Source organism: Lactuca saligna, chromosome 1 (assembly GCF_052625555.1).
Source record: "Lactuca saligna cultivar CGN05327 chromosome 1, ASM5262555v1, whole genome shotgun sequence".
NCBI classification, from domain to species: domain Eukaryota; kingdom Viridiplantae; phylum Streptophyta; class Magnoliopsida; order Asterales; family Asteraceae; genus Lactuca; species Lactuca saligna.
Window position 1 is genome coordinate 52,544,082 of NC_136417.1, and position 14,467 is coordinate 52,558,548.

The 14,467-nt window shown below is 32.8% G+C and overlaps 1 protein-coding gene across 1 annotated transcript in view; it reads right to left on the reverse strand.

Annotated features, from left to right (window-relative positions):
- The window catches only part of LOC145036216 (CEN-like protein 2), a 46,686-nt gene that overhangs the window by 16,931 nt on the left and 15,288 nt on the right, over positions 1–14,467 (reverse strand). The window contains exon 3 of the mRNA XM_078984679.1: positions 8,869–8,909. Within this exon, the coding sequence (XP_078840805.1) occupies positions 8,869–8,909 (41 nt within the window). The remainder of the gene's footprint in view (positions 1–8,868; positions 8,910–14,467) is intronic.

Sequence of the window (14,467 nt, forward strand, 5' to 3'; positions counted from 1 at the left end):
AAATTAATTATGAATTAATTTAGAGATTAACAGGAATACTAATTAAATTATGGGCTATTTGTTTTATATAGTGTGGGCTAATACTCATTTGTTAATGGGCTAGGCTTATGTGGAAGTCCATGGATGATCCATGGAGCTTTTAACCCATGGATCCTTGGAAAAGGAAAAGACATGGGTTATTAGGGTTTCACCCTAACCATGCACACTATATAAGCATGCTTATGGAGCATGAAATGGAGCCTAAGAGAAAACTAGTGAACTAGTGTGTGTGTGCATGTGTGTGGCCGATTTTATACAAGGTGTATACTCTCTCAAAGTTTTCCAAGAGTTTGTGGTGTTTGTGATTCCATTTGAGGCATTCACACTATTGGTGCTTGGCCCTCAAACTCCTTAGAACCAAACTCACCAAAAGGTATGTAATCTCTTCTAACTCTTTTATGTTGAAATGTTCCCCATGCCATGTTAGATAGGTTATAAACCTTGGAAAATTATTATTTTGCATGTATTTAGACAAACATAGATCCAAGGTTTATTAGGGTTGCATGCACACTTAGGAAGTGTTAGATTGCTCAAAACCCAACACCTAGTATACTGGTCCTTTCAGGATTACCGCCTGGGTGGGTAAGGTTGCATACCAGATGCATCTGGCTGATGAGCTTAGTCAGATCCACAACACTTTCTATGTCTCTCAGTTATGGAAGTGTTTAGCCGATGAATCCGTATTGGTTCCCTTGGATGACATTTAGATTGATGATCTCCTGAACTATGTAGAGAGACCGATCATAATTCTTGACAAAAAGACAAAGACCCTGCGCAACAAAGTGGTGAATTTGGTGAAAGTGCAGTGGCAACACCGGAAGGTTTCAGAATGGACGTTAGAACCTAAGGAGGAGATGAGAGAGCATTACCCCGAGCTATTTGCAGCAGCGGACTTCGATGAGGAAATCTGATTCAAGTGGGGGAGAGTTGTATCACCCGATTCCTAAGTACTTTTCATCCTTGGCTATATTATATATATATATATATATATATATATATATATATATATATATATATATATATATATATATATATATATATATTGCAAAAATGGTTCTACACGGTGCTTAGGAGGTTTTCTACATAGGACGTAGAGAGGGAAGTAGCGGCGGGCCTTTTAAACCCTATGTGGGGCATACTATTGTATACATAGCATGTAGGTGTGCTAATTCAAAACCCTAATTTTTAGGGTTGAGACCCTATTTAAAGACCTTAACTCCCTTGAGGTCCTCCCCATAATTAGCCTCCACTATTCCAAGCAGTCTTTCAAAAACTCTAATCCCTTGTGAGCATGTTTTGAGATTTTTTAGTGTCTTTTTGGTGCATCCAGAAGAATGAGAGGTCCAAGCTTAAAGATTGTTGGAGCTAACCTTGTGGATCTAGTATCTACATTTCATTTCTCAACTCTAGGAGGTAAAAATCTTGTAACTTGCTGGCTCATGTGTTCGACCTCTTTAGATTATAGATTTCCATGCCCTTTTTGTCGCATAACCTTGAGTCTTGTGAGTATGAGCTACTCCAGAGCTTGAGGTTATCATTCTTGTTAGATCTGAGGATCGGCAGAAAAATGGGATATTGATGGTTATTTTTCACCCATTCAAGGGTTTGAGGTTATTAGAGGATGTTATGAAACCAGGGTTTAGTCTTGAGCTCCATTAAGTCATGCAAAGGCATAAAGTTAATAACTTTATCACTCTAGACGTTTATTAGGATAAGATATGAGCAACAGATGGTTGGTCTTTATAAATTAAGATCTAAAAATGGAAATAGCTTTATATCGTAGTACGTAGGGTGTGGCATACCACTGCACATGGCGTAGATTCATTACGTAAGGCGTAAGTCAACTGGACGTTGACTGTTAACTTTTAACCAGTTTGACCCTTGGTCAAATGTGAGGGATTGTGGACTTGGATGGGAAAAATGGTCTTTTTATTAAATAAGGGTTAACATTGGCTTTTGGACCAATTGAGTAGGATGCTACCTTAATTGCTAATTAAGGTTTGTTCTGGTTATGATTAGTGTGATGATCCTTTGTAACAGCAGCTCAAGTGTGACTTTTACCTGACTATTGATTGATGTGAGTCTTCTTACTGTACTTGTGGGTCGAAGGCACAATGCCAACCCATTGGATTGTGTAGGATTCTAGTTCTCTTTGTGATACTTTCATGGAAGACCTCGGAGGTAGCCTGTGACATTTGTTTGAAAGACCATGGGGGTAACCCATATCAATTACATGGAAGACCATGGGGATAGCCCATGACACTTGGATGTTAAACTATGGAGGTAGCCCATAGAATTTCAAGGAAATACCTTGATGGTTGACCATGACAATTGGTTGTAAGACCCTGGGAGTAGCCATGACATTCCAGGAAAAAGACCATGTGAGTAGCACATGACAATTGTATGTATGATATGTGGTATTTTGGGAAAATCACTAAGTTTTGTGTTTACGGTTTTATGGTTTAATATTTTCGAGTACTTTTAGTTTGAAATGGAAGAACTTGATGTGATCGCGCAAAAGTAATGATTTTGATACATTGTATTGTGGTTGATTTTGAAACACTTAATTTATGAATTTGATGATTTTAAAAATGAAAAAATTTATCACTACTTTATGAGATGTTATAGCATAAATCTTTACAAAGACTTATTATATTTGCTAATTAGATTATCCATTCACAAATTGATAAGACCATCCGGTACGGGTCCAACGAGAAGCAACGGGGGGGGGGGGGGGGGGGGGGGTGAGGTGGCACCCCTCAACGACGTTATGACACAGGGAACACCCCCCCTATTCGTTGTTGCTCGTCGAAAGTGGATCTCGTGGCCAAGGCGACATGATGCAACGAGTAAATTTGAAACGTTTAATAACGTTTAAATTGCAACGGTTATAAAAAAATTAACTATTAAAAAAAACCATTTATATCCTATAAATACCTACAATTTTATAAAAAAAATTCATACATTTTCTCTTCTCCTCTCTACATATTATCAATTATCTTCAAAAAAAAATATGGATCCTTTCGACTCGTCCGATGATTCAGATGACGATATTGTCTTTAGGATGATGTATCATTATTACACTACCGACCTGCTACAACCAGACCCAACCCCGCTACTAACAAGACGTGCGATGTTAAACAGAAATCGCGAGGAAGGACACAAACATCTATATCACGATTACTTTTCGGATAATTGTGTATACGGGGCGAAGGACTTCAAAAGAAGATTTCGTTTGAGTAGGGATGTGTTCTTACGAATCGTCAACGCCTTGGAAAGCCAGTATCGCTTCTTTACTATACTTTTATACAAAATAAATAAAAATGTACTACATGTTTCTTTAATTTTACAACATATGCAATATATTTTTAAACTGTAGTTTATTTATGTTTAGGTACGAATTTTTTCAATTAAGATATGATGCTAGAGGTAGACGAGGGTTTACAACGTTGCAGAAATGTGTTGCGGCCATTCGTTTGATGGCTATGGGGGAGTCACCCGACACCATGGACGACTATATGAGAATATCCGAAAGAACCGCAAGAGAGAGTTTGTATACATTGTCAAGGGGTGTTGTTGAAACTTTTGGAGATGTGTATTTGCGGAAACCTTCGTTGCATGATTTGCAAGAATTGTATGCAGCGCATGAAGAACGCCATGGGTTTCCTGGAATGATAGGAAGCATTGATTGCACACACTGAAAATGGAAAAATTATCCGGTAGCATGGAAAGGGCAATACGCAAGTGGTCATCACGGATCACCTTCGTTGGTGTTAAAGTCTGTCGCTTCTCAAGATTTATGGATTTGGCATGCAATCTTTGGGGTTGCAGGTTCCAACAACGACATCAACGTTCTTGATCAGTCGCCAATATTCGACGAACTTTTGAATGGAAAAGCCCTGGATGCTCCTTTCACGGTAAATGGAAACGAATACAAATATAGGTATTACCTTACATATGGAATATATCCTTAGTATTCCACATTCGTGAAGACATTCCGCCACCCGGTTGAAGAACGAGACAAATTTTTTAAGAGAAGACAAGAAGGAGCACGTAAGGATGTGGAACGTGCTTTTGGAGTGCTGAAGGCGAAGTGACATATAGTCGAACATGCAGCACGACCATTAGATTTAGAAACTTTACGATATATCATGTATGCATGTATCATAATGCATAACATGGTAGTAGAAGATAAATGGAGAAATATTGCACACTATATTCCAACTGAGCCCAGACACGTTCAGTTTCAACCAGGAACAACAGATTATTTGCATCGCGTTGTTGACATTCAAGACGCAAATAAACACAGACAACTTCGAGAGGACTTGGCGGATTATATCTTCTATGGTAACAATCATGATAACGAATGGCGTTGCCTTTTTTTTTTTTTTTTTTTTTTTTTTTTTTTTTTTTGAATTTGGATGTTATTTCTTTTTTGTTTTTTGGATATTATGTGTAATTTAGTCTTTATGTTAATTTTAATGTTTAAAAATTTTTAAATATTTTTTATAATTTTTAAACATTATGTTTTATTTATTATTTATATTTAAAAAACATTTGTATCAATTTAAAAAAATCGAAATAAATAAAAAATAAATTATAAAATGGAAAAAAAAAGTAACAAAAAAAAAATGAAATAGTTAAAAAATAAAAATATTTATTTTCAAAAAGTTGGTGTTGCATCTTGTTGTCAATTTTTCCACTTAGTGTCATAACACTATTAGTTTAGATGACATGTGATGTGACACAACTTGGTGTTGCACCTTATTACCCACACACAATACTCTAAAAGATCTTTAAAAAATCTTTTACCCAATGTATATACATTTGTATAAGCTTTTTTTTTTTTTTTTTTTTTTTTTTTTTTTTTTTTTTTTTTTTTAATTATTATTTAGAATGACTTATAGAATAAAAATCTTTTATTTTAAAAGTATTTAGCTAACATAATTCTTTAATTGACATAATTTAAAAGGTAATTTTTTTTTTTTTCAAAAAGCTTGTATCGGAGATGCTCCATACACAACTTTTAGTTTTTAATAATTTGATTCCAAATACAAGTAAGAAGTGTTCGTTTTCAAGACAAGCGTTGTTATGCAAACATGTTATTTCTAACACAATTAAAATGATTGTTACCTTAAATCAATCATATTATCTTCAAAATTGTATATAACAGGTGTCCAATAAATTGGGAAAATTAAACCATGATATATTACAGATTTTAGATAGTCTAAAGAATCTGATTCATTTTATCAAAATGATATTTTCAATGGTATAAATTGGGAAAATTATACCATCAATTTCAAAGCCTAAAAAAATCTGATTCATTTAATCAAAATGATATTTTGGAAAAATCAGGATATCATAAAATTAAACAAATTTATAACTTGATTGCTTAAAAGGGTTTGAATAACATTGATGATACAACAATTAAAACTTAAACTAGTCTTTAGTTATATTGACCCGATTATTTTAACTAAAACTAACTGCTTTTTAGTAAAATTGAAAATCTTTAACATAATGTAATAAAATTAAAATATAAATGTTTATAACTCTTAGAAAATTAAAATAACATAAGTAAAAGAGTAAAATAACAATTGCTTATTGAGGTTAGTTATGCTAATTTATTTTATCTTATTTGTCCACGTGATATAGACACACCATACTATGCGGTAGCTTGAACTGTCAAGTTCATTGACCATGGTAAGCACTACATCGTTTGGTGTTTTCCCACGTGGTTGGTAGAGATGGAGGGGAAATCCACCTCAGGTAACTACATTCATTCTATTTTCTGTCCTAGTTTAATGGCGATTTTGTTTTATACACTCTATTTTCACTTTCAAATCCACATAACCTTTTATTAATTTTTGATACGTACGTTTTCACTAAAATGGATTCAAACAATTCTCTCAACATCATAACAAGATCCAAATGAAACAAAAACATGTTGGTGATTTTATATCACTAATGTTATTTAAGTGTAATGTGGTTAATTTGTAGATCAATGTCACTTTGACAGTTATTGAACAAATCGGTATGGTGTGGAGTGCACATTTGTTTAATTTTGTCTTTGTTGAAAGTATACTGCTATTTAGGAGCGAAACCCCTAAACCGACTGGGGTCCGGGGGCAGCGCCCCTAGAAGCGGGGTCCAAGGGGTAGAGCCCCTGGCTGGGATCGATTTTTTTTTATATATATTATGTTACTATATTAAAATTACATCAGGAATCTGGATTTTTGATAAATGTACCTAGTTTTGGGATCCATATTCTAGACCCGAATTTAAGGTTGTTTATATGACCGTTTGTGGACAGTTTTAGAACATAAAACTGTCATGTGACAGTTTTAAGACAGGAAGTTTTTTTTTGTTATATGATCATATCCGAATCTGTGGTTGGTACACTTCTTCTTCATAGCATCAAAACATTCTTTCTTCTGTTTTCTCTCAATTCCGAGTCTTATCCATGGGCGGTCCTAGAGTGGGGGCAATGGGGGTAGTTGCCCCCACAACAAAAAAAAATCATTAAAAAATAGGTTTTTTTTTTCAAAAAAATATATTTTAACCCTTCAAAATTATATATTTTGACTTATCAAAAAAATTTGTCCCCTATAAAAAAAATTTCCCCCTCTTCAGAAAATTCTTGGGTCCGCTCCTGGTCTTATCCGATTAAAGATTGGAAGTACCACCCAAATACTTTAATCTGAAAGTGAAAACTATAATTCTCAGGATTTCCAAACTTTTTCTATACCCCATTTTTAACAAAACATTGATATGGTTAGGGTTAGGTATGAACGACGATATAAACTTTGATATGGTTATGATGTTGTACCTAAGGCCATCTCCATGGCCAGAATTTTGTGACACAACTTTGCGACAGTAATCTAATTGTCATTATAGCCTTACATGGATTCCCCACACCTTAGTTACCAATCTTGCCCACGGTGCATGTCCATGCCTTCATTTGCATGGAGATTAACTCTCCACTATCTTTAATCAAACGTATCGATAATTTCAGTTGTAGGATCTTTTTGGTTTGTTTTTAGCACCAAATACTTCTATATTTTTAGCATTTCTTTTACTATTAAAATTTAATGGAATTGCATTATGAAACGGAGAAGAATTATTAATAAAATATCTTTGTTTTTTTTTTTTTTGGGAGATTAGTCATCTCGAATCGACTTTATCTATAAGATTGACCATTTAGTATATATCAAACTTAAGCTCGAAAAAATAGTCTATTTGATAAATAGGGATACCACAAAAGATGGCAACGAGCTTCAAAAAGTTTAATTTGAACTTTTTCATGTGTTTGCAATTTGGCTAAGAACGATTACGCGTGTGAAGAAAAAAAAACATCCACGACATGAAAATTTTGATACAAAATACTTTTTCTGAAGAAAAAGTCGAGATGAATTTGAGGACAAAAACGGAAATTTGCAAAAAACATTATAACTACACTTGTGTTATTTATTGATATGTTTTAGTTTTATAGTGTTTTTTCATATGTAATGTTTTTTATTTATTTTGAAGTAATGAAGTATTTTTTTAATTAAATTTCATATTAATAAATTAATTAATTTAAAATAAAATAAAAGATGTGTGAAAAATGAAAGGCAACCGTCTATAAGATGCGGAGATAATAAAAAAATAAATTAATGCGACACTTCGCAACTCGCAAGTGAAAAATGTGAAATGTGTACATCTTTATATTTATAGAGTTATAGCTGGTCAAGACAGTATTGTAAACAGTGCACTTTCCTTTTATAGAGCTTTTATATTTGTCGGCTACTTTATGTTCATTTTTTAGGTTTACAAAAATAGGAGTGATTATTTGATGTGATGAAATGAAATTCAAATTGATTTTAATTTTTAAAATATGGATTTGAATAGTTCAAACTAAATTAAAATCCGATTCAATTCGATCTAGTTACAATTCGGTTTGGATCGGTTTTTATAATTCGGTTTTCAAAAATTAAAACATTCTAAAACGACATACAATTATAATATTATTCAATTTTTATAGAAGAATCAAAAACAAATTATTAGTTGTGATTTAAAATTTGTAAACAACTGTTTAGATCGTATATTATAGTTTAATAATTAATAAAAAAATTCAAGCTTAAAAAAATAATTAATAAATAAATTTTTTTTGAGAAAAAAAATGCATATTTATGTTTTTTATTAGGTGAAATTTTTTGAACTTACTTAAAAAAAATTATTAAAATCAATAGATTATTATAGATATATAAAAATAAATAAATGATAAATTGTTATTTGTTTTTTTTAAAACTATTCGGTTATGATTATATAAATAAAAAATAATCCAAAATCCAAAATAATAATTCGATTTTGTTTAAAACCAATCAAAAAATCTGAATATCCGAACCAAATAGTTTAATCCAAATTATCCAATTGAAAAATTCAGTTTTATCCAAACAATGAACAACCTTAAGCAAAAAGGTAGTGATATTTTCCTTTTACGGGGCATTACTATATTGTTTAATAAATAAATGATAACTTAAATATTCTATTAAATTTTTTCAATTTATTTTTTTATCTATATAAAATGATGATATGTATAACTAACGTGTAAAATATACCGAAATGTGTCATATTACTCATGCAAAGTGGACTTCTTTGTCAAAATGAGTACTAGAATACCTAATTTTTTTGGGACGTCGTTAAATGAGCCAAACGAAAGTACATACACGTTTAAAAAAAAGATATGACATTGTAAATAATTTATAAAAGAGTAAATTAAAATGTAATACGAAGAATAGGATGAAATATGAATGGGTAGGGATGATTGAATGAAGGAAAATAAAGACATACCAAAAGAGGAGTCAGTGGTGCCTGGAATATCTGTAACCATCCTGAAAAAGAAACGAGAAAAGAGTGGCAATTGTCACTTCAATGTTAAATCTCTCGCATTTGCTTGTTTTTTTTTTACTACAAGTGGCATCTTCATTCCCAATAGTCAATGGTCTTCGGGCTCATAAAAAGAATGTACAACTTTTTATTTATATGAATATGATAACGATAACTTTTACTAGTTATCTATGTTCTATTTCTTTATCTAATCCCAAAAAAATATGTTTATACAAGGAGCAAAGATCTAGTGAGGTTGGCTAAAAAGACCATGAACACGGCACATGTTGCCACCATTCGGGTTGGCATATATGTTCGTATAATCATATTGATTTTTTTGGTTCCAACACTTAAATTAGTTTATAATAAACTAATAAGTTAAAATAAAATAATTTATTCAAAAAAGTCTTTATTTAAGTGGATAGACACAAGTTAGTTTGTGCAATCTAAACATTCAAATTTTCTTTTAGTGATAATCACTAATAAACATATTGTAAAAGCAAACCTAAACATCTATAAACTTCGTAATTTTGAAGTACGATACAAAGTTCATACAAAATTTCTTTTAAAGGGGACGAATTTATAAATATTTGTAAGATAACATTACAAAGAAGTTAAAACAAGGGTTGTATTTTGAAGCTAATTAATCCAATTAAGTTTAAATACTCTACCTCTTGTAATTAAATCTAAAAGTACGATCGAGTTATTATGTTTTTTTAATGAAATGTCTGGTTTTCTTGGTTGAAAAGAGCAGTGTTCCGAAACCTCCATAGCATCCAAAAAATCGTGAGAAGAGTAACAGCTAAAATTTTCCTTTGAAGACAAATAAGAAGAAGATCTAAATTCTCATAACAATATCAAAAAAAGGGAAATTGAAAGAAGCCTTGTTCAACCCAAAGTATTAACTATAAATTAAAAATATAAAGCTAAAATCCTAATTGTTCGAGATGCTGGCTTCTCCAAGCCCTCTTTCTTAAAGAACAAAGAACATATAATTTTCCATAATTCATATTGTAATACATGTATTTTGGGGCTAAAGCTTTTGGCATTTTTAGTAAAATTATTTTTTTGGAAAATCATATAAAAAAGTAATTAAATTTAATATAAATAAAAAATGAATTAAAGAAATAAATGAAAGAAATAAATATTAGTGAAATTGAAAGTTTCAAGGTTATTAAAAGTAGACCTGACAATTCAAGATACGAATACACGAATATGTGAGAGACCCGACACGATACAAATACACGATACGAATATATTTTGAAAATTGATATAAAGCTTAGTTCTCATCGTGTAATCATATCATGTAAAATTCGTGACTGACACATTTTCATGACACGAATACATGAATTGTCAGGTCTAATTAATGTTAAATTAGGCTTAAAAGAGAAGCTTTAAATGTGAAGGAATAAACGTGTCAAATCCGAGAAACTTAAGTATAACTTGGGCTTAACTAAGTGAATTTTTAGTGTCATGATAGTAACTTTAAGGATTATGCAAGAGTCTTCAAGGTTAGATGATAAGTTTGAGACAATTTAGGGTCAAATATAAGAAATGGAAACTTGAGGGGCTTATGTTGCTAAATTGGCAAACTTTTAAACTAAACCCCAGGTTGTTAAAATCTCGATTTTGATATTTAGATCTTACAATTTTAATATCCTATTCGTGAAAAATGATTCCAATCATACTACGATCACAATCCCACATCTTTAGTTTTATGTAGGGATGAGCATCGAAACCGGATACCCGCTTTTGGAACCGGAACCGCCTCGGAACTGCCGGTTTTGGAATTGGAACCGCCTTAAGCGGTTCCGGTTCCGGTTCCTAAAGTTATGGAACCTCTTTAAGCGGTTCCGGTTCCGGTTCTCGTTTTTTCGAAACCTATATATATATATATATATATATATATATATATATATATATATATATATATATATAAAAATATTGTGATATTCTAGACCGGTTTAGAATATATTGGTTCGATTTTGTCCGTCTTTGATATGAATTTATTTGATATGGATCAAACTAAATTGCGGTTTTATCGAGAAAAGATAACAAAATTTACGTAACCGGGTTACCCGCTCCCGGAATCGGAACCGCCGATTCCGGGACTGGTTCCAAACATTTAAGAACTACCTAGAGTGGTTTCGGTTTCAGTTCTAACTTTTTAGGAACCCCTGGTTCCGGTTCCAGTTCTGGTTCTCGTCAAATGAGGAGGGTATCCGCTTATGATCAACCGTAGTTTTATGATATAGTTTTTTTTTAAATGGCAAACTATCTAAAACCTACTCCTAAATACCGTCGATGTCTCCTAAGAGACATGGACTCATGACCTCTTATTTGATAGAATCACTCATTACCGCTAGGCCAAATGCCTTTTGGTTTTTATGATATAGTTGAGTATCAAAAATCCGTCTATTCAATATGAAATCATGCATGTAAGTCACAAGAAGTCATGTAAAGCAACATCATTTCATTAATTTATCTCCAATTAAGCAAAACACACTCATAAAATCCTTTGTGATCTTATGTCTTTAGTTCTACATGATCAAATTGTTTTTTTTTTTTTCTATTTAAGTTTTTTTCTTCTTAATTTTACGGTTTGTAACAAAAAAAATTATGATGTATGCTTAAGACCTTCATTTTGATTTCACTATCGACATCATAATGAACATCAAGTTATAATGTATACTTCACATCTATTATCTTGCAAGAAAATTTTAATATAAGTTAATTTTTGTAGAATCTTTCGATCCCGATCCGATCTTACGATCACGATTTGGCAAAACATGAAACGATGAGTTGGGGTACATACCTAATTGATCCTAAATTAGGAAATAAGACCAAATATGGTGGAGCTATATAACTAAAGTATGAGATAGAGGGTGCCTCAATCACATCATAAATATGTTTCAATTTATTAAGGTGTAGCTCTTATAGTGATACATAATAATGCATATTTTTCTGGATGACATAGTTTAAGCCGAGGCATGTGAATATTCGATAATATATTGCTCTAACTAGTTGTGATATAGAATGTGATTACATGACAAGTTTAAATAAATATCAAATGGAGTTTGACACGTGTTGTGGTTGAGAAATTGACCGACATAAGAATGTAAATCATATATTAGAACTAACAAGGAAATAACATCTTTATTTTGGTAGTAGATATGTTAAGGAAATAGCTTGGAGGTCGTAAATCTATCATAAAAACACAATTTAAAGAGGCCATAAACCTTCAAAGGATAGTGAAAGTGTAACATCCCAACTCTCTGGTATAATATAAAATTATTTTACATTCATAATGTCAGAGAAACTCGACGAGTTGGATGCCCCAAGTCGCTTAGTAGAGGAGTTAATGACCACGTGATTTCTAGAGTCTACTCTACGAGTTGGAGGACCCCAACTCGACGAGTTGGAGTTGAGTGAAAAAAACCTAATTTTCAAGGTTTATGTCCCATTTAAAGGACCTTAAGCCTTCATTTTTGTCACCCTTGTCACCCAAATACCCTGTGAGAAACCCTAATCATGTGTATTTGCTTGTGTGAGAGAGTGAAGATAACTATGGGTGTTCTAGTGCATATTTGGAAGAGGATTGAAGAGCAACAACCCTTGAAATGATAAGAGGCTTTTGGATCAAGTGTTTTTTTGTGCTAGCTTCAGTTTGGAGGTAAAAAGCTACCACCTTGAGCAATTCTTTTGATAGATCTCTTTCTAGGGAGTTTTAGGGCTTTTCCCCTTGTCTTGTGGTTCTTGAGTTGCCGGAGCTTTTCATGGAGTTGAGACTTTAGATCTGGACAAAAGGAGGTCCTATGAGCCCAAAGATCCAAGCTTTATCAAGCTTTGGGCAAGTCTCCATGCATGAAACCCTTTATGAAGCTTGTTTTGGCATTTTGAGCTCTAGATGCCATACATGAACGTAAAGCTTGCAACTTTACGTGATAAGTGAGCCTTAGAAGGTTAGATCCAGAGTATGAGACATCATTTCTACCTAAAAACGTCTAAATGAGAAAATAGATTGAAGAGACTCGACGAGTCAGTGAGCTGACTCGATGAGTCGGTTAGGGTTTTTCCCGGATGAGTCTGGACACATTGTAAATCGGCGAGTTGATGAGACAACTCGACGATTTGAATTGGACTTTCATGATATTTCTGAGAAAACGAAGGAACTTAAAGAGTCGAATAGATGTACACGACGAGTTGAGTTAACATGGACTGTTCACTCGAGTGTTGATTTCTGTTAACTTTTAGGGTTTGGTCAAGACATGGATTATGGAGACCATGGAGGGGTAAAATGGTATTTTACCCTTTCCAAGGGTTAGAGAAAGAGGTTAGCTTAAACTATTTGGGTTGAGGTGATAAGTGTTAATTAGAGATGACTATGACGTGTAGGCGAGGATTAGACTGTTCGAGGGGTACGAGGTTTACTTGCTTACTTATGAGGTGAGTCTTCTCACTATACTTACCATGAGTGGTAACATTGTGTGACCGAAGGGTCTTGTATGCTTATATTAAGAATTGTGATATCCTGCATTATGTCTTTGTGATTTATGCTATGTATTATTCTGAGGTTTATTGAGTTAGGACCGGAGAGTCCAACCCGAGTTGTGGGACTGAAGGGTCTCCACTGAGACACATTTACCAGAAGGTCTCTACCGAGATATAGCCATGAGAGGCTAATAAGATGTGTCTGGTATTTTTGGGAACTCACCAAACTTCGTGCTCACGGTGTTGTTTGTTATATGTTTCAGGTACTTCTTAGGATCGCGGAAAGGCGCCGACTTGATTGTACACACCTGTTCGGGACTATGTTTGAGGATTCTGGGATATTATCCGTTATTATTTGATTTTCGTGTTTATATTTGATACATGTGTGGTTTTTGAGAAAAGTGATATTGAGTTTTATGAAAATGAAAATTTTGGTTGAAATTTTAGAGTGTTATAGAAAGTAGAGGTCGTAAGAAGAATTCCACCAACATATAGTAAGATAGATATTCATGAAGGAGTATGTTGTTATCGACTAGAAACTAATAAACATGAAACATGCCAGGAAAATATTGAAACCAAGCATGGAGGAATTTGGTTAACCCATACAAAGATCTTAGGATAGGGCATGCATAAACCATGTCGTTGGTACATGCAAATTGTTTTTTCAAGATTACCTTAAAAAAGTGTGTTTTACATCAGTTTAGTGAATAAGACAATATATGGACATAACAAGGCTAATGATCATGTGAATGGTAGCCGATTGGATGATCAAACTAAATATTTTATTGCAATGAATTTCGATTTGTTTCATCTTTATGTTTACAACCACACAAAATTTATATACAATTAGTGTACAATCAACACAAAGCATCTTTTCAAACTACCATATATATATATATATATATATATATATATATATATATATATATATATATATAGAGAGAGAGAGAGAGAGAGAGAGAGAGTTTAGGACCAATCTTGTAAAACTATGAAGATTAGAGGGTAAAAAACAAAATTAAGCTTATATGAAGCACACCCTCTATTGGAGAACTAGAAGTCTTGGATAAATGGT